This window comes from Polypterus senegalus, chromosome 4, assembly GCF_016835505.1.
Source record: "Polypterus senegalus isolate Bchr_013 chromosome 4, ASM1683550v1, whole genome shotgun sequence".
Classification (NCBI taxonomy): Eukaryota; Metazoa; Chordata; class Cladistia; order Polypteriformes; family Polypteridae; genus Polypterus; species Polypterus senegalus.
The window spans coordinates 198,111,213-198,133,848 of NC_053157.1; the positions used below are offsets into that span (position 1 = coordinate 198,111,213).

Below are 22,636 nucleotides of genomic sequence, written 5' to 3' on the forward strand. Positions count from 1 at the left end.
GCTTAGATACATTTTGACACTTGTGAAATGAACAGCCTCGACACCTACATAAAGGTTTGGGGCAGCCACCAATATATTGTCACTGGCTGCAAAAGGGTTTTGACAGAGCACTCATATGCATTGTTTTGAGTCCTGAACTGAACTAATGAGGTTAGGAAAAGATGGCGGCTTTATAAGCTGAAAAGTAGAAGTGATGTTATTTGGCCCCAACCGGAATTGACGTCAGTCTGGGCACCAGAACCGGAAGTGACGTCAGTCTGGGTGCTGGAACCAGAAGTGATGTTGAATCAGGCAGGTTTTCCTGTATATGGCCTGCAGAGATAACAGAGGTTGGTTTAGTGCACTCTGCCACCCCCTGGCCTGGCAGGTAATTATCTCCACTTGGTCCACTCAACTCCCTCCTAGTTGCATGTGTGTGACACACTATAGTACATTTTTCCTTTCACAACTTTGACAAATGTGATTTGGTGAATGTGCCTGTAAGGTCTGGTTCATTGTCAGAGTTTAACTGGGTTGGTTTTAGCCTTGTTCTTGACGCCACAGAGATGGGCGTTTATTCCTTGTGACCCTAATCCCCAATAAACAGGTTAGAAAATGGAAGCTATGGAAAACTAAAGTTAATTTAGTTTTTTGCAAGCACAAGTATTGGAAATAAACTGAAGGTATATTTGAATTAAATGTAACTGTTGTGTCACAGTTTCTTTTTGCTGTGACAATTTTATCTGCTTTTAGTTTGCTGAATATGTTCATTTGATGATTTGATTTTACTTGCTGAAATGTTTTTTATGTTGCAGAAGTGTTTATTTTGAAAATAAGTACATTTAATTTTGTCTCCAAATTAAAACAACTTTTATGGATAAATAAAGTAATATTAATAAGGCAGAATGATCAGTGTTATTACTTCTAATCAAGATGTGTAATAAATGTAAAAACTACACAACGACCTCTACAGCTGACAAGCCTTCATTCTTCCTCACAGCTGCCCTGTCTCCTTTTTCGGTCACTAGAAGAATTGGACATCCCTACCAAAACAGAACACCTCCCAAAAGGAAAAAACCCAGGACATCTTTTAGCCGCGTTCAGATTTGTGAGCTGGAAAAACGATTCCATCGACAGAAGTACCTTGCATCTGCAGAACGTGCTACCTTGGCAAAGGCTCTGAAGATGACTGATGCACAAGTCAAGACCTGGTTCCAGAACAGGAGGACAAAATGGCGGTAGGATATCAAATTCACATTGTTCTTTTCTGTATAAAATGCTTTAGGATTTTTTTTAAATGTGAATTGTAGTACTATAGGTTGTTGTGACTCTATAATAATCACAACATTTAAAACAAAATATTTAAATAACTAAAAATGGAACTTGGGTGTTCAGAAAGTTTTTTTTTTTTTTTTTCAACCCTTTACTTATATGCCTTTCCTATTACAGTATTATAGATTTATTTGTATTTCAGCAGATGAAAATTATCTGATTGTAATATTATATCTTAATCAAACCAGAGGAAGATGATATGAATACCATCTTATCATTTATCTGCTTAACACACCTCTGGCTTCATCTTTAACACCTCTATAGTTCTCCTCTCACATGTTACCCACAAACCTTGAAACCACAAACAGCATTCTCCTTTGTTTGCATGGCCCACCTGAAGCATACATCCTTTCTAATCCAGTCAAATCTCACCAAGACATATGAACGAGGAGGAACTCTGTCAGTATAGTGATAGACGCAGACTGGAAGGTCATAGTGGATTTCACGGGACATCTTAAAATGGTGCCCACCCTATGCCAACAAAAAAACTTTGTTCTAGTAATAGTGAACTATACTAAAATAATAGGTATTTAATATAGGCCAATGGGGGCTCATACACTTTCCTGGCAAATATTTGCAAATTTTAGGGCACCTATAATTCTCACAATTATAAAACAGAATTTGCATTGTCAGATGTAAAAGCAGTAACAGGTTTTCACAGCTCTGTAGTTTATCATGAAATCAATTAATATTTTAAAATCAGTTTAATAATTAACTCAAAGTCAAAGAAGATCATATTACCTTTATTATTAAATTTAAATTGCATTTCAGAAGATACAGATGACTCATTATTATTCATGAATTAAAATTAAGAATGTTTAAGCTATTTTTAAAACTCAACATTAAATATTTTTGATATGTTACTACCTCACAAGTTTTGTTGTCATAACTGTGGAAAAAAAATGTAATCTCATGTTTTCATGGGGAACATTTATGATACAATATAATAGGCATGTATGGTGACCAGGTCTGTATAACAGTAAATTAAATCAAAAATGTCCAAGAGAAAAAAATAAAATCTCATGTTACTTGTGTCACTTAATCAAAATGCCAGTTAACCTGTTGTAACCTGTAGTTATCCAGTCCTATCTTCAATTCAAAAGCTCAGTCTGATGTGAATGCATTTCCTGTTTATGCCCTGCACCAATTTTTCCAGAAGTGGATTTTGTAACACGAGTAATGAGAGATTTATTTTTTCTTCATGGAAATGCTTGATATATTTTACCATTGTACAGCATTGGTCATCATAACAACATTAATTTCTATACCACATTTTACTACAAAGGGTTTATTTAGCTCAAGTTGCTTTACAAGATGTCAAAGAAATAGTTACAACAACAACAACATTTATTTTCATACAAGTAATGTATTTCAAAGTGCTTTACAAGAAAAAAGAAAAAAAAAAATAAGATTAGGCAATACTAAATAACAAAGAATAAAGTAAGGTCTGATGGCCAGGAAGACAGAACAAGCAAAGAAAAGCTAAGTAAAATTACTATATTAATGATTAATTAATAATGATGAACAGTATGCAAAAATAAATAATGCACACTTATATAAGATAGATATATAATTAAGATTAGTATAGTCCGCAAATATAGAATTGTTTAAGTCCCTAAATGTTAGTCCGATGATAAGGTTAGGTGGCCAGGGTAGACAAAAATTTTAAAAAACTCAATTTAAACTGGAGAACAATACCCAACATCTATAGGAGTTCAAGGCTAAAAGACTGACTAGCACCCATTGGTCATTCTGCGTTACATAAATGCTCTTAAGCAGTTATTTATTCATTTTGTTTAGGCTTCATCTTAGGGGATTCATGGGAAATTGGGGAATCTGCTTTAACTCAGATGTCACAGGTAGCTGCACAGGACTTTAATCAGGGGGTCGTGGTCAGAACGCCACCACAGAATAACCATCAATAACACAGAGAAAAAGAAAGATTAATAAAGATTACAGGGTCATTGACAAGTATGACAATTCTGTGAATATCTAATTTATTAAGGCTAGAACAAAAAAGTATCTATGGAAAAAAAACTAATTAAAAAAGCAGGCTTTAAGGAGTTTATTTTTTAAAAGAAACAATGGTATTAGCCTATTGTATGTCTATTGGTAAAGAATTGCAGGGTTTTGATGCATAACAGCAGAAGGCTGCCTCACCACTTCTTTTATGCTTGGCTTTTGGAATAATAAGCAGAGCACTATTAGAAGAGCTAAGGTTACGACTTGGGATATTTGGAGAAAGGCACTACAAAATATAAGAAGGACCAAGATTATTTAAATGTTTTTGCATTTCATTAGTTATATTTTAAAGTCAGTTCTAAAGGATACACATAATCGAAGTAAGAATGCTAAAATGGGATGTGTTCAGATTTCCTTTTTCTGGCTAAGATTCTAACTGCTACATTCTGAACTAACTGCAACTGATTGTTGTCTTTCTTAGGGAGGCCAGTTAGTAGTGCATTACAGTAATATAGCTAAAATGCAGCCATAGTAATCTGGTTAATGTGCGATTTAAAGTTTAGGCCAGTGTCAATGATTACACCAAAATTCCATCTTGATTTAAATGCTAAAGGATCATGTTTTTTCTAATGCTTTCATTATTTCTATTTTTACTAATGGCTTGAGGAAATTACTACCCATCCATTCAGAATCAGAGAGCTCAGAGCATCAGAGTCATCAGGTGCTATAGATAGGTAAAGCTACGTGTCATCTGCACAGCTGCAGTAGTTCACCGTGTGTTTTGAGATTATCTGGCTTAATGGGAGCATATAGATTGAAAACAATGATGGGACCAGAATAGATCTTTGTGGTACACCATATACAATATCATGGATCTCTAAGCTGCAATCACCACAACTAACAAATAATTGTATACCTGTTAAATAAGACTGAAACCAATTTAGGACAAATCATTTACTACTTTAACTAGTTCAGTTTGTGTACTACAATTTGTTCTAAAAGCTGACTGAAACTTATCAAGAATAGAATATTTATTTAAACAGTCATTTAATTGTTGAAAAGCTGCTGTATCCAGAGTTTTACTTAAAATGGGCTGGTTAGAAATTGGTCTATAGTTGTCAAGTACAGACGAGTTGTGATTATTTTTATTAAGCAGGGATTTGACTACCTAGGAAGACCCTGGTATCTGATGATAAGATAACTATGTGAACTACACTATCAGGTAGCACATCGGAGAGCTCTTTAAAAAAATTCTGTTGGGACTGGATCAAGGACACAAGTGGAGGGTTTGAATTGGGAAATTTATCCATGGAGTTTCATGAAAACCTGTTTCAGTGAAGACATAATTCTCTGAAAAGAGCATCCTGAGGTTCAACATAATTCATTTTGGAGAGATGTATTATATTATTTCTAATATCACTTATTTTGTTTTTGAAAATGTGGCAAAAGTCACAAGTTTCATTAGATGTTTTCAGGAGGCATTCTGCTGAATGAACTGGGTTTAGAAAATGATCAGTTGCTGAGAATGAAAATCTTGGATTTCCAGCCTTATCTTTTATAATTTTAGAAAAATAGGATAGCCTCTCAAGACTGACTGCTGTTATATGCTACCTTTAATACTACATAATGGACTGATAATTTAGTTTTCCTGCATTCATATGTAGCTGTCCAGCAGTTTCTCTTAAGATCATACACTATTTGAGTTTTCCAAGGTATTTTCATGCCAGAAGATTTCTTAACAATTTTTTCAGGGGTCATTTTGTCAGCTGCAGCTCACATCTATGAAAAAATATTCCACTTTACTGGTATGTATAATAATGCAAAAGTACGAAAACCGATATATTTACAGTTTCATTGGTTCAGAAAATACTCAGTAAACTTTTTTTTACCTTGGTGAAATGAATGAACAAAATTGCAATTTGGTAGTGCTGCTTCAGTTCACACTGCTGCACCATCGCTACTGAGCCAAATTTCACGCAATATAATAAAGTCAATCACTGACAAGATCAATAATATACAAAGTCTCACTGGTTATTGCTCTAATATTTAGTAAAGCAACACATTTAAAGTCTAGAATGTAAATATGTGTCTGTTTAGAATTCTCTCTCTCTATATATATATATATAAAAGTCAATGTGTGTATGTATGTACAGTATGTTCCAGCATCACGTCCGAACGGCTGGAGTGATTTTCATGAAACTTGGTACACATCTTTCTCAATGGTCGATTAAAATACTGTAGGGTGAAATCAACACTAACCCACCCCCTTCTGGGTAGGGTGGGGGGTGATTTTACGGTCTTGTAGGCATGTTATCATTCAGTTGACACTCAGAATGACCACCAGAGGGCAAACTGGAGGTGACTGCCATCATTCTTTATGTTTGAGCACCACCGCGCCCCTGTTGCTTTTGAAATTAAATAAAGTTGTACGCGTACAAGTGTGTGTGTCTGTCTGGCCTAGAAGTGAGACGTAGAGTCAGGGTGAGGGCTCCAGCTCTGAGGATACACAAGCTAGGCCAGCACACTGGCAAAAGGAAATCTCGTAAGGAAGACAGTCACTTAGCTGCTAATGCACAAACAACGCGAGCACGTCGGCAACACAAATCCTCACAGCAGAGAGATGGCCGGAGTAGTTCTGATGATTTCAATACTTTCTAGGATCCCGTGCTTTAACAACATGGGTTTACACAGTTAATATATACCAAGTGACTGCCAGCATTCTTTATGTTTAAGCAGCACAGTACCCCAGTTGTTTTTCAAATTAAATAGTTCTGAGCGTCATCTGGATGATAACATACATACAAGACTGCAAAACAAGCACATTAGTGAGTCTTTATTGTTTGTTAATTTATTTTTATTTTTAAAGTTGTTTTTTTTAATTATGTTTTTCCCAAACAATTAAAAAAAAAACACTTTATTTTCCTCCTGGGCAACGCTGGGTATTCCGGCTAGTAAGAGATAAAGAAAGAACTATCATGTTGAGAGTAAGTGTATTGAGAACAGCATAGTATAAAGGAAACAGGAATGAGAAAATTATCAGAATATACACCTACGTTTTCTGTAACTTTAATTAGGCACATACTCATCAATATACCCACAGCTGAACAGAACATTCAGGTCATGTAAAACAATCTGAAGAAAATTCAGGATGAACTATGTTTGTAATCTCAATGTACTTTCAGAAAAACAGTATACAGCACTTAAAAGAAAATAAAATGATATGATAAAAACAAATAAAGCACTAAACATAAATGAATCAATTTGACATGACTAGACAACTTACTCTAGAGTCCTCCAATAAGTTAAGAATTGCTCTGTATAGGCAAACAGTGGCATAGGTTTTCTGGTGGCAGACACAAAAAGATTATTATGGTCTTGAATGTATCCATTCCATTATGCCATTATAATAAAGGGATAGTGACAGTGTCAGACAGTGCGTAAAGTACTTTAAAGACTGGAACACGGGCATTACCAGTCAGGCATGTGGAATCTCCTGCAAACTGCATTACTGTAGGCAGCACAGAACCAAGAGAATTAATGCAAAACAATGAGAGAAGTAGAGGCATCAACTGGAAACACAGAACTCTGTTGTCCAGCTTTATATGCATGGCTGCCAAAAGAGGATATTCAAACTTCTAGAATAGTAATGAAAATGAATCGATTTGGATGGCAGTTTTGCAAACAAGTTATCAAAGCTACCAGGACCAGAATGGCATATAAAATTTTCCTGTTTATATTGTTATCAAACTATAAATTTTCTTTCCACCCATTGTGTGAACATATAGTAAGCAATATAGTTAAAATGCAAATGTCAGTTGGATTGACAGATATTTCTATTATTGGTTAAATCACTTAACACGAGAATACCTTGTATCTCCTTAATCTATCTTTATGCTATGTGAAAAGATTCAACTGCTCCAACCTTCCCTTTTACTCACTTTGTAGTCCTAAAGTAAATACTTTGCTGGGGTTTCCCTGTCATAATGTGCTTACTGTGGTGAAGGGGCCAGAATGGTTCATAATACTTAAGATGTGGCTGCTCAAGGTGTTTTACGGCTTAAGTAAAGCATCTATTGGTCTGTGATCTACACAGCATGCTCTGTCGCCTAGCATCTGACCAGAAATGCTTGGTAAACTAAAACTTCATCGTCTTTTTCATGAAATTTACTTTCAACTTTTAAACACCCATTGGAGTAGTTATATTTTACCTACAATGGAGAAAAGACAGCTAACATATCTATTTTAAAGGGCCAGAAAATGAGACATAATCAAGCCTAATTTGGCAACCAAAAACTCCTATCTTTTATCAAACCAAAAATTGCAGTCCAAAAATCATCAAAAAATGATTACAATATTTCTATTAACCAGAATTCACCACAAAAAACAGACCAAAAAACTAGAGCTTTTGTTTCCAATCAGACCTCAGATAACCTAAAAGTCTTTGGCTTGGCCATTTTACGCCAATCTGCACAAAAAATGCCTACGCCCATTATGGAAACAAACACACACAGTCAGGAAAGACACGAAAAACTTAAACATCAACATCATTAAAGAAGAATCTAAAAAATAATTACAAAGACAGAAATTAATTCTCCATGTTTCAAAAACATTCCTCAGAAGGTAAAAGGAACGAAAAACATGCAGAAATACCTTAGAAAAACATATACAAATCCTGACTATAGCAAGTCACATTTTCTTTTCACTTCTATGAGTAAAAGATCATTTTTTAAAAAAAATTTATTTACTATATATTAGTTACTCTAATTACAAGATAAAGGTCTTTACAATCATGATGGGAATAATTGTGAATTATTAAGTGAATTTCACACAAATAATAAAAAAGTGCAGCATGGCGATGCATTGGTTTGTGTTTTTAAATAAATACTTCAGAAGTTTAGAATTACGTAAATTCAGGGCTGTTGTCTGTCTGAAATGTAACCAGTCTCTCAGGGTTTATGTGCATTTTATTCACATATTCCAGTTTCCTTTCACATTTTAAATTCATGTAACTTAAATGAACAGATGACTTTAAAGTGAGCGAGTGTAACTGTACAATACCAACAACAGGCAGTGAACAAACACAGACAAATAATTCAATGCAGGACATCAGTAGTCCAGTGGTTTAGAAGTTTAGGCTGTGAATTCAAAAATCTATGTACCATTCTTCTATTTAATTAATCTAATTGTTTGGTTATCTGGCCTACAAGTATTTTTAAGGAATTCTTAAATATTTGTATTCATTGCCATTTCTTTAAATTGTTTTATTTCTTTTGCCATTTTCTTTTGAAGTTTCTATATAGTTGGCTCCATTAATTGTATTCAAATGTTGGTGAGCAGCAATGAACAATGCAGACATAGACACAAACAAGTTGAATGCTAAAGACCCCCTTCTTAGATAGATAGATAGATAGATAGATAGATAGATAGATAGATAGATAGATAGATAGATAGATAGATAGATAGATAGATGGAACAGGCACTCTATGATAGATAGATAGATAGATAGATAGATAGATAGATAGATAGATAGATAGATAGATAGATAGATAGATAGATAGATAGATAGATAGATAGATAGATAGATAGATACTTTATTAATCCCAAGGGGAAATTCTTTTTCTTTTTGACACCCACTGCACGCCCAGCCTACCTGGAAAGGGGTCTCTCTTTGAACTGCCTTTCCCGAGGTTTCTTCCATTTTTTTCCCTACTGAGTTTTTTTTTTTTTTTGCGAGTTTTTCCTTGTCTTCTTATTGAGTCAAGGCTGGGGGGCTGTCAAGAGGCAGGGCCTGTTAAAGCCCATTGCAGCACTCCTTGTGTGATTTTGGGCTATACAAAAATAAATTGTATTGTATTGTAAAGAGGGGGCAATTATAGTCCTGCTGTTTTCACTTGTACAGTCATTAAGAACGATTTCTTCCAAATAAACAGATAAGTGAATATAGCAGTGAAGTATTTATTTCACTTTAACATTCAGAGTTGTGCTATCTGCAGCCACGGGGTCTCCAGAGCTGAACTTCTGAGCCACTGTCATACAACATCACGCAATATATATCATATCACACAGTCCTCAGTCCTCTGCTCTTCATAGTCTTTATGCTTCCCCTTCGCCATATTATTCATAGCTTTGGACTGGGTTACCATTTTTATGCAGGTGATACTCAACTCTGTTTCAATGTTAAAAGCGAACCTTCATTGGAGCTTCCTGAACTCACAACGTACCTCAGTGAAATTAAAACCTGGATGGAGCAGAACTCTTTAAAATTAAATTGCAACAGAACTGAACTGCATTAAAGTGCAACTTAAGAAAATGAGCTCTGTCTAAATTACTCGACAGTGATCTCATCAGATCTTCTTCTAATGCACGGAATCTTGGTGTCATTTTTGATTCCTCCCTGTCTTATTCCACCTACATTAACCACATTAAGAAACTTTCTTACTTTCACCTCCATAACATATCCTGTGTTCGCTCATTCCTTTTCTTTTCTAATGCCGAGAAATTTGTCCATGATTTTGTCACATCCCACATCAATTATTGTAACTCGCTACTAGCAGGTGACCTTCTAATCTTGTATCACAGCTCCAATTAATTTAAAAATCTGCTGCAAGAGTCTTTACATGAATCAGCAACAGCGAGCACATCACACCCATCATGCTTCACCTTCACTGGCTCCCTTTGTCTTACAGGATTGAATTTAAAATTCTATTAATAACCTACATAGTTTTAAATGGCCTTATACTGGACTACATCAGTGACCTGCCCCATCACTCTGCTACTGTCGGCTCACTAAGGTCTTCTGATTCTGGCAATCCTATGGTGCCCTAAACTATGGGTGACAGGGTCTTTACCTGTATAGCATCCAGACTTTGGAATGAACATTTTGGAATTAATTAGATCAGCCAACTCCGTTCATTATTTTCAAAAACAACTTAAAACTCATCTGTTCAGAAGGCTTTTAACTTAACCTAACAATCTGCCTCTTCTTTCAGTTTACCTCTCTGTCCAGATACTCAGGATAATTTGTGCATGTGCTATATCACACATTATCTTGTCTGTTCAACCTTTCTTTTGGTATTGAATTTAATATCTTACTCTGTTTAATTTTTTCTCTTTATTCTATTTAATAAATTTTATAGCCAGTATTTATCTGTTCTAGTGTCCTATGCATAAAATATTTGTATCCAATGTTACATATACCTTACTGAAAGGTACTATATAAATAAAATGTATTAATATTATTTTTTATTTTTGTCAGTAAGGCTGGCTTTTGCGTAGCTTTATACCCTGTGGATAAAACTAGCCCAGAATCTAATGGTGCAAATTCTAATGGTCCTATAACATTCATAGGAATGGAGAAAGGAGAAAAGTGACCATATAGTATGGCTGAGATCATTAATAGTGCTGTTTTCCTTTCTATGGCAGCATGTGTCATTCATGCTAAACACATGTCCTGAACAGAAGGGAGTGTAATATGGAAGTGATATTCTGAACAGACTTTATCATCCTCTGTAGTGGTTTGTAGTCCCGAGCTTAGCAGTTGCCAAACAGGTTGTTTTGTAACCAGAAAGTATGAACAGCACTGTGCACCTATAGGAGCTGTAGTGCATAGTTGGAGCTTTAACATGGATGTATAAATAGGTATGGAGCCTTCTTAACAATAGGTGAGATGTGCTGTGTCCATTTCTGGCCATGACTAATGGTGACTCCTAGAATTTTGAAGTTGCTGACTCTACCCTTAGCATCCACTCTGATATAAAATGAAGTGTGGTCTGCCTTCTTCTTTTTAAAAACCACGATGAGCTCCTTTGTTTTTCAAACATTAAGGGAGAGATTTTAGTCCTGCCACCAGTGCACCAGAAGTCACATTTAATGAAGGAGTTTGAGCTGTCTTAAAATGAGTTTTAAACATTCTTGCAATGCAACTTCCATCCAAATTTGGATATGGTTTCATTCTGGAGTGGCAGTGACAGTTATGCAGTGTGTTTTTATTTTCAATATCTAAGTCACAGTAAACATCAGGTATAACAAAAAACACTTTTGTCTTGTTAATATTTTATTCTTTGCTGCATGTTCCTGCAGGAGATGAGAATTATTTCACTTAGGTATCTATTTCTAACTCAGAAGACAGATCAATCTATTCATCGATTTTCTGAATTCATTTTATTCATCATAAGACTGCAGAAAACTGGAGCTTACCCTAACAACAATTGGTGAAAGCGGACAGAGTTAAGAAAGCTGAGAGACAAGAATATAATGGCAGGACAATAGGGAATGCACAGTAAAAGCTTAAGAAGCCTTCATCCTTGTAACTAGAGGCAGCAAAAAACTGCTATGGAGAAGCCTGCAGGGTTGTCTGGCATTTTTGGTAAAAAGTGGGACATCAGTCTGGCAGGTTTACCCAGAGTCACAGAGTAACTGTGAAAAATAGCTCACCTGCCTGGAGTAAATGTGGTCAGACCAGTGCAAAAATTAGTGAGGTAATTGGAAGCTGCGTGAGTGCACACAGTGAGCAGCCACCCCACAGTCTTGAAACATTACCACCTTAGAGAGGCTGCAGTTTTATATTATTTTTGGGTTGCATTGGGTTATTTTGTTTTCTGTGTTTGTTACACGCTGTAGCTCCCCTCCAGTTGAGAATAGGTACAGTATAGAATCCTTGTCGTAGGCCACCCAACCTGGGATTAAACCAGTGTCCTATTTCTAAATCATTGTTAAATGTTGTGCTACTTTGTTGCTGTAAATTGATCAAATGATGCTATTTTTTCATAAAAATCCCTTCCTTGGGTCAATAGCTTCTTTCTGGTATGTTATGAGAAGGAAGTGCAGCTTCATTTTACTACAGTTCATATCTACTCAGACCAGAAATTACTGGAATGTGTTTTGGTATGGGGTGATAAGAATTATATTAATCACAAAGCCACACTTAAAAGGTTTATTAAAGAATTAAAAAAATACACCAGAAATGACCTTTTCTTTCTACATTATGATATGATTAATTAGTTTATTATTTTTACAATATCTATGGCCAAATGATAATGATGTGCAGTAAACCAAACACTCCAGAAAGCCAAACCCAGGAAAAAATTAATCCCCTGGAAGCCCACTGTATTCAAGAATACAAAAATTGTTAACCTAGGCCAAATGATCATCCAGCCCCTTCTGGGCATTACATTATCCAAGACATTATATGTCATGAAATTATGGAGGTCTGATATCATCAAAGTCCCTGTACTAGTGTTGTTCTTTAAGACAATGATACATTCATTACGACTACTGTTTTAGTTCAAGAGGGAATTTTATGGAAGAGACTTATTTACTAATATTTTATAAAAATACGTGTGTTTGAGATGTTTTGAGCATATGACTGGATGACTTCACATGTGGATTTTGCAACAGGAGTAACATGAGATTTATTTATGGACGTTTTGATATTGTTCACTGTTGCCCAGTGTTAGCCACCATTGACTTGTGTACTGTCTGAAACCTTTTTTTATCTCTGTTCTGCATGAAAAATCAGATTAAATATTGTCTTGGTCATGACTACAAACTACATAGGGTAAGTAACAAATAAATAAATAGTTTTTGGATGGAGTATTCCTTTAAGGAAATTCCTCTTCATCCTCTTTGTAATGCTCACTAAGAATCCAGTCATTGAGCTATGAGCATCCAGAAAATTAACCATGACTAACATGTACAATATAGTGGCGTGTCATCTGAATAGCTATGGAAATGTAACCTGCACTTGTTGATGGTTTACCAAGGGATGCTCATATAATGAGAATATATCAACACAATGTATAATAGTAATGAGAATAGCAATGGGTAAAAAAATGATGTGCTAATTTGAATGTTCAGCTAAACATAAAGAAACAAAGATATGTTATATAATAACAGGACATAAGAAAATTCACAGATACCAGAAAACTAATCACTTGCTTTGTTTAGTATTTTAGCTAATCCCAGAATGGCATGGTGTCAGTGTGTCCAGTTTCTTTTATGTCCATGAATCAGTAATAGTCCAACATCAACATCTCATTGTACACTGGATGTTAATTTCATCTGGTGCGTTTTTCTTTTTGAGCAATTGGAGGTAAGTGGTAATATAAGTCATGACCAGTATTGTAAGAGATGACTCAGTAATGGATTTAGTTAAAGATAAATTTGATGATATAGGTCTTCAAGCTGATTGTAATTATAACAGGAATCAGGAATCAAGTATTGATGTGTTCTAAAAATAGGAAACTTCTGAAAACACTGGCTGATCAAAAACAATGACCCAAGGACAACATAAGAAATGCATTTGAAAGACAAAGCTGAAAATAGAAAACACATTTGTCATTCTGTCTGACTGTTTGCAGTGTGTCTTTCACCATATAGCATCGCCAGTGTGGATTGAACCCAAGTTGCGGGTGCCAGTTCATATTAAGAAAAGTACTGAAGTGATGGAGGAGAACTGACCTGCACTCTCTCTCTCAAATGATTAGTTGGTTTTGTCCCAGCTAGCAGTGAGGCTACAGTGAAGACTGCTCAAATTCATGTCACTCAACAAAATCAGTGGCTCATTCATCATCTGCTTCCAAAACAGCTGGTTTTGATGCACCAACAGAAATGCCAAAAGACTCCACCAACAACAATACATGCAATGATTCAGAACTCAGTCAATCAATGTACAAGCTGGAGGTGGAGATAAAGGAAATGTAAATGTTTTGAAGGATACAAGAAGAACCTAATTAAATATTCCAAACAAAAAGTGGAATATCATCCCACATTGAAGAGATGTAGCAGATGAAGTGAGGTGCAGATAATTGTGGTGGACAAAAGGATCACTGCTTTAGAACATAAATGTTAGGTACTTCAGAACAAAGTAATCAACACCAAAGACTATTCTAGGGAGAAAAACATGAGAATACTCGGGATTTTCAGAAATCCCACTTAATTCATGTAGGAGTTCTTTACTAAAAATTTGGGATGAATCTTTCATTAAAACTCTAAAAATTGAAAATGGTCAGTTCTTACCAGGTAAATGTTCTCCACAATTGTTCAATGTTATGTTTGCAAAATAAAACGAAAAAGAAAATTTGTTTCAATAATTTAAAAAGAAGAAAATTATTGTCTTCGAGAACAACCAAGTCTATAGTTTTTTTTAGACCTTTCTATGTTGTTCACTTGTGAAGAGGGTTGGGTTCGCATTTAGCAGCAGGTGTGCTTGTCAGGCATTCAGTATGGGTTAATGTCACCAGCAGCACTGTAAATTGTTCTTATTATAACACTCACATGTGTAATTTACCTGAGAATACGGGGAATGGCTTGAAAACATGATCAGTTGACAGCTCAACACAACATATGGCCTTAGGCCAGATAATATTACTACAAACTAGATCATTGACCTTTGGCCCAAGGTATACTGGCCCAAGGTGCACTTTTGAACTATGTTGTGTTCAGAAATGGTATTCATTACAGGCAGTCCAAAAGAAATCCAGTAATATTTTGTGTCTCAAATTCAGATCAGACATGCCCTTCTGCCCTGTTATGTGCCTGCAGATATCTCTGTCATTCCTCTGATGAGTGAGAGTCTTCTACTGGCAGTACAGAGTTAGTAGATGCTACCCTTACAAGCACAAAATACAATGTTTCCAAAACATAGAATACTTTGAACAGCAGTTTACAAAATTTTCCACTCTGCAACTTGAAATCATATTGAGGTGAATAATATCAAAAGTCAAATTGGTTGCATGTGAGTATTATGACATCTGCCTGGGGTCATTCCCTTTGGACAACTTCTAAGTAAGAGAGATAGACCACCTTTGGTCAAGAAGTTTTGATCCATAGCCTGTATTTTCCAACATTCTGCACAATTTCTGAATCCTTCATAGCTCATGAAATCATGTCTTAATAACCAGTTTCCTCTCCCAGAATCTATCATGCATGGCTCTCTATCTGTCATTCTTGTCTGTCATCCAATGGCTGTTGCAACTAACGCTCATTCTTCACTTCATAGATACTCTCCTAGAAACACCACTTCTAGGCCTAGCTCTTAAGAATATGTCTTAGTACCCTTGTTCCAAGGAAGATTCTTCTCATTTTAATTAGAACTTTCATGTGAGTAAATTATGCTTTGGTTTTTGTTTGGCTTTTCCCCTGTAAACAATTTGTCCTGGGCAGCTCTAAGAGGACCGCATATCTGCAGACAACATAGCTAGAAAGATCACTGAGGCATTTCTCCCATCATACCAATGTCACAATCCTAAAGGGGTACTTCTAAATATTCTATCCAATACACATTCTATGCAATTCTTTCAAACAGAAATATGTATCGTTGTTTGCAAGATATATTTATGAAGTGTAAAATTTATTATTATTATGCTAATTAAATTAGAAAGGTGCATTCTTTTTGTTTCTAAAAATATGGATGTAATGGAAAGTAAGTGATTTTCAAGTCAACCATTAATACATAAGACAATATAGTTTTATGTTGGTGCATGTCATGGCAAGTTGTAACAGTACTCCTGTTTCCTTGTAACAACACAGACAATGTAATCTCATGGACATGCATTAGCAGATATTTTGAAACTTTCAAGCTTTATAACATAACATCCTCAGCTATAACACATAAACTAATAGTGCAATTAGTTTAGAAACTGATACTGCAACAGGTCAGCCACACCACATTCACACCTGGTTGAAGGAGAAACAACCAGAATTTAGGATCAGGGCCATTGGAAAGCGGCAGTTGCTATTCGACCAGCTGGCACTGAACAGTCTTACCATGATTACATTGCAGAAGGACAGGGGGATGAGAGAAATCATTGGCACCTGCTCAGAAAAAGAAAGAAAATCCTTTGAGGTTTAACTATGATGGTCAAAATAATACAGGACATAAATCTAATATACAAAATACTCAAGAAGAGTTATTTGAGGTACACTCAAAACCTGTTATTTACTACTGACATAAAAATATGTTACAAGCTGTTTGTCACTCGAGGTTACATTTATCTAAGCTTAAGACTGGTGAGGACAAAATAATTGTTAGGTATACCCTAGTGTGTAAAGTCTTAGAGCTGAAAGAGGATACACATTCTTCTACACATGATGATAAATGCTGCATGTGTTCTTAACAAATTATAGTTTACAGTAATATTTATTTATATTTACCCTGATACAGAGATTTTAAAAAGTAATTACATAAACATTTAAATGTATCTTTTCATACACCCTGACAAAAATAATTACACATAAGCAGTGCTACAGTTTACATGAAGATCGGTGTGGAAGCTAATACTTACAATGGTTTACATGACAGTTTGCCATTAGCAGCCAATTCGTTTAATTTTTATTGCTGCCATAGATCTTAGTAATATGTTTGTCATTTGTCAATTTGTTGAGACAATTTTTTGTTTTTATTAGGCTGTGTCATAAGACCAATAATGTAACAGAAATGGTGTAACACCCATTGGGATGGATCTGGGGAACTCAAAGAAAAAACACCTTGAATGAGCAGATCGTGCAACAAGCTGTCACAGCATGAATGATCTGCAGCATCTTCAAGAAGCCTTCCATAGGTATATGGGCAATGTTCATATTTCCATGGGCCATTGACTCTCAGAGTGGAACATAACTACACGATATCCAGTATTACGTCTGCTGTTGTATACTCACCATTGGCAACAATTTGTGGAACAGTTCAAGACACACTAACATTAGACTTCCATTAACGTTCATTGAGTCTCCTTCTGCAATGATTTACAATTCTCCTTTGAAACTAATGACTATAATATCTGCATGTAGAGATGATGTCAGGAGACCTATATAAATCAGTACAACACCAGCCCTTAAGAAGTCATTATGCTGGACATCATTGTTTATGAGAGCCAATCACCTCTGATGCTTCCTTGGGAAATTTTGGACACATAACAATTTATAAAGAATATCCTGTCTCTCTCGGAGATGGCCTAAATGAACTTCGAAACTAAAACTGCCTTCTCTTAGGAAGACTAATGTAATGTTTAATGCCTTTCTTTGGTCAATTGTGTTTTCAGACTCTAAAAATGCATTATGTTGGACTCCAACAAGAGTTAGCCCGCAGGAACAGTTGCATTTTGATTAGCTGGATCTGCCAATGGGGAGTGCTTGACATACTGTATGTATGACTTTGGCACACCACATATCTACTTGTACTGTTCCATTTTCACCAAATACATTATTGGAACAATTTCTTACTAATTTAACAAATGTTACAAGCTTCATGTTTTGACTTGAAACTTCACATTTGATGCATCTAACAAAACTTGAATTGCTGAAACATTTTTACATTTTTTTTTTAGCATGAAACTTTCACCTTTTTTTCTTTATCTGCATTGTGCAAATACTCACATGTTTGTACATTTGCAAAGCATGTTGTGAAAAAGACCTGGTAGAAAAGCTTCATTGTAACTAGTTGGAGAGATATTTGACCATTCACACAGACACTGTGAATTACTGGCCAGTGATATTATATAATGGCAGATAGTGGCTGGGGTCTCTGTTCTTCCTCCAAGTTTCCAGATAGTAGAGGAAAGGAGCGCATTATATTTCTGGCATCCTTAACCACATCTTGTTTCTTTTCCACATCAGCTTGTAAGCTTAAAAGAATTATCTCAAGCCGGGTGTGTTGTGTTCGACTGAATCATGCTTTGTGTATTTGGAAATGCAGAAAAGCTCTAAGCTTGTTAATTATACATTTTCTTCATAAATAAAATCTAAACTGCCAAACATTGGATAGAATTCTACTTGAATCATATTGGTATCCCAAAAGTTATTATTTGCTTAAGGTGTGCAAAACAAGACATTAAAATATCTTTTGGATTGTACTAAATATATATTTTTATATATAGATTAAAAAAATTCATTTCCCTTGGAATTTGGAAAAACATGAAAATTAACTTCTATTTAACCTAACTTTCAGATTTACTACTCAGTTATGTAAAAGTATATCCCTTTCACAAACAATAAATGATACATTGTTCTCTATAATGAAATTATTACATTGCTGGAGCCCTTATAAGGTGTAGCAAATATATCATTTTACATATATGTACATATATTATTTGCTGTCTTCTCTAAAGGAAAGTCTACATACGAATGATGTTTTTGCTGCCAGTGTGTTTGATAAGAGTATGATCAAATGAAAGAATAATAAATTTAATTACAATAATCCTGTTAGCCATAACGTGTGGCTAATGGACAATGCCTGGCATGTTTAAAAGATAAATGGATGAGTTTAGACTTTTAACCCTTTGTTTGTTTTCCTTTCAAAATGTCACACAAAAAACAGTCAAGTTAGGTAAGATGGATGAAGTATATTGCATATGCAGAAACTAGGCATTGCATCCATTTATTTATGTATTGCATTTATGCACAGAATAATATATATATATATATAAATATATATATATATTGTAGATGCCACATGGGTGGGACGGACATCCTGACCAGAAGAGGGGATGATTCCTTACCCTTAGAGAGGCTCTTAGTAGGCAGACAGGCATCCCTGTCGGGGAGTAGAAGGGGATCTGACCCGGAAGGAAGGACCAGAAAGGATGGACGGACACTGAAGATGGAAGATGTTGCGGGGGGCTTTTTACTCCCCCAACACGCAGATGGCAGTGGCCCCAGATATCACATGCCCTGCTGGCTTTCCAATGTGTCACTTAATATATAGTGTGTGTATATATATATATATATATATACACTGTGTATATATAAATTTATATGTATATATATATAAATTTATATATATATATATATATATATATATGTGTGTGTGTGTGTGTGTGTGTGTGTGTGTGTGTAGTAATAGACATTTGAAATGTGGGAGTGTCAATTGACAACCTTGTGTAATTTGAGAGAAAATATATGTGGGCAAAATAATAAGCACATGAGGGTGCAAAAGGTTCCAACAAGTCGGCACAAAGATAAAATAATAAAGACAAAGAGAGACTAGTCAGCATTCTGGTCTCCTGGTTCACACCTCCTAACAGTCAATAAGGTTCTTGTATACTCTGATCCTGGAATAGGCAAAATTTGAAGGAAGGAACAGAAGTCTTCTTTGGTCATTGAGCTTCTGAGCTATAAGCAAAGAAGAGTGTGTTAACATTGGTGTCCCCTCTTGGCTCAAGATGGAATTGATTACCTTTTTAGAGCCTGAAGGTAAATCCTAATCTCTCGTGCATGAGTACTTATATGTTTTTATTTCATGAAATGTGTTATAAACATACAGCACAGGATATGTGATTTAATTTTCAGCCCACTGCAAGATTTTGAAGTAGTTGCAACATGATCTATTCACATTCTTTCACACTGAATGACTAATGCTGCTGCACATCAACAGAGTGTATCAACATCAAAGCTTTGAAATACAGTTAAAAAATAAAGAAAACAGTTGATAAATATTTTGGAAAAGTGTACACAAGATAAGAGCAACATTTTTTAAAACCAGGATTCTGTCCACTGGCACCTTTTTCTTGGTATGTAATGTCCCTGTGATATTAGTACTGAGTAAAGTGGGTCAGGTAGAAGGGTGGTGGATAAGATCAGTAAATGAAAAGAAAAATTGTTCTTGAAGGCAAAAATATATGGTGTCTACATGACAGTCTTTCAGGTTAATATAACATCTTCACATTCTCCATATTTCATGTATGTAGGAAAATTCCCTTCATGATTTTTTTTTCACCAACCTTTGAGTTTTTAAATAGAAACAACTATTTGGATACCCTTAGAACATGACTTGAACTTAGTTTTGTAAAATTTGACATGCTTGTATGGAATGTTATTTGCTTTTAATAAATTCAATAAAATGTTTAAAAAAAATGATGTGTGCATTTTTGAAATGATGTTTATCCAGTTGTTTGTGTGTTTGCTGTAAAAAAAATGAATGAATGGAATGATTATTATTAAATTTCTTGGACAATTTCCACTGGTTAGTCTTAAGAGCTGATCAGGCATTGGGTAAATTGCAACTACCCAGCTTTTAAAGTTCAAACATTCAACTATTGCTCAAACGTTCGCAAAATCTGGCATATGCATTTAGGATATTGAAGGAAATGCTTTTGTGAATTTTGAGTTCAATTCAATGCTTTAGTTTGAACTCATAAAATTCCAAATTTATCCACACAATAGTTACTGTAGCCTGTAACTCCACTTATAAATAAAAATCAATAGCATTTTAGACCTTTGCGAAACTATCATGTCTATTGTTTGAATTTACTTACTGTTTCATTGTTTTATTTTTTTTTTTTTTCTGCTTCAAATGTTGATCTTGGCAATTTCAATTCATGAGTTGGAGTGCGCAAGCCCTTAGATCAGGGGTTCCCAACTCTGGTCCTGGAGGGCCTTAGTGGCTGCAGGTTTTCATTCTAACCATTTTCTTAATTACTGCACTGCTGCTAATTAACTGTGGGATATTGATGTAATCAGTCAGAAAGTAAAGGTCGCTGTGAGGAAATGGCGGAGGTGGAAAGAGAGAGAAAAGGAGAGAAGTGAATAAAGTAAAGAACTGACTATATTGTGTGGTCCATTTATTTCAGCAATATATAACATATTGGCGACGAGGATGTCAATTTTTGGACTCTCGCCTCCTCCTGCGTTTCTCGAACCTCCGGGTGAGCCGGCAATACCGTTTAATTCTTGGCAAAGGATGGTTGAGAACTATGTGCTAGCTCTTACTGACACGCCGCTATTGGATAAACGTAAACGTGCCCTATTGATAAATTGCTTAGGGATTGAAGCTCAGCGTATTTTCTACACTCTTGCTATTACTGATGATGCATTCGCTGCTGTACTAAGACTTTTTTATTCCAAAAATGAACGTTGTGGCTGAAAGAAGTTTCACCAAAGAGTGCAGAAGCCTGGTGAACCTACTTTGCAATATGTTGCCGCATTGCGCAAGCTCATTGCTAATTGTGATTTCGGTGTGCTAGCGGATGACATGCTCAGGGACCAAATCATAGAGAAAACAAATATGCCTTGCATTCGAGAACGATTATTGCTAGAGACGGACCTTACATAACAAAAAGCGATTGCTATTTCTGGGCAAATTGAATGTGCTGTGGCTGAAGCTAATGCTATGGTTACTAATACTGAATAGTCTGTTAATACTATACACACAAATTCACAAGGTACAAGAAGAGCGAGACAGGAACCTGCTTTTAATGCGTTTGCATCTGCAAAACAAACAGCAGCAACCCAGGCTTCAATTGCGGTACAACAAAAAACATGTTATCGCTGTGGATCTCGAATGAACCTGGCTAATAACCCCAATTGTCCAGTAAAATCAGTAAGATGCAGACATTGCGGTAAATTTGGTCATTTTGCTAAAGTATGTCGTGGTGCCACATCTACTTGTGCTGTGCAAGAAATTACTGTGCCTGACCTTACTGTTCTTAGCATTGATGACACTACAGTTGCACAACGGAGGAAGGGTCTCTGGTGCAAAGTATCCCTTCAAGCTGCCTGCACTCAACTAGTTCAAGCAAACCTACTTGTGGACACTGGCTCAGCAGTTTCAATTCTGCCAGAAGAATTCTATCATCAACATTTTAGTAATGTACCACTTGTTCAGTCAAAAGTGCAACTAAAGACTTATATGCAGAAACCAATTTCAGTACTGGGATGTATTACTCTTTTCATTACAATGGATACAAACCATACACAAGCTACATTTTATGTTGTGCCATTGGGAGCAGCTTTGTTAGGCATGGACATTTTTATGGCACTATAACTTAGAAATCAGAAATGGAGAAATTGCAGCCAAGAAAATGCCCAATGACCCTGTATACAAGATGGCAGTAATGAATATTAAGAATGCTCATACATTAGGTGTGACTGATAGATTTATACATAAGGTTAAACTACGACATGAGGTAAGCACCTATTCAACAGAAACTTCGTTGTCTACCATTTTCTGTCTGTGAGGCTGTCTCTAAAGAACTAAAGAGACTTGAACAGAAAGACATTATAGAAAAAACTGATTCGTCTCCTTCGGTGTCACCATTAGTAGTAATTATAAAAAATCAGGTGCAATACGACTATGTGTAGACCTTCGTGAGCCGAACAAAGCTGTGGTGATAGATAGCCACCCTTTACCACACATTGAAGAAGTGTTTACACAGCTTCGAGGAGCTAAAATGTTCTCCACCATTGATCTTCGAAATGCTTACCATCAGGTACCTTACATGAGGATAGCAGAGATATTACTGCATTAATAACACATAAAGGACTTTTTCATTTTAAAAGAGTACCTTATGGTCTGCCGTCGGCTCCAAGTGCATTTCAGAGAATAATGTCCCTGATACTAGCAGGGCAGGATGGGGTGCAGTGTTACTTAGAT

The 22,636-nt window shown here is 35.6% G+C and overlaps 1 protein-coding gene across 3 annotated transcripts in view; it reads left to right on the plus strand.

The window, feature by feature from the left end:
* The window catches only part of tlx2 (T cell leukemia homeobox 2), a 95,342-nt gene that overhangs the window by 25,475 nt on the left and 47,231 nt on the right, over positions 1–22,636 (plus strand). For 2 of the 3 annotated variants that reach the window (XM_039751856.1, XM_039751855.1), the window contains exon 2: positions 980–1,217. In XM_039751856.1, the coding sequence (XP_039607790.1) occupies positions 980–1,217 (238 nt within the window). Of the gene's footprint in view, positions 1–979; positions 1,218–16,677; positions 18,083–22,636 lie in introns of those variants that run through there. The other variant, XM_039751857.1, reaches the window with a different exon arrangement.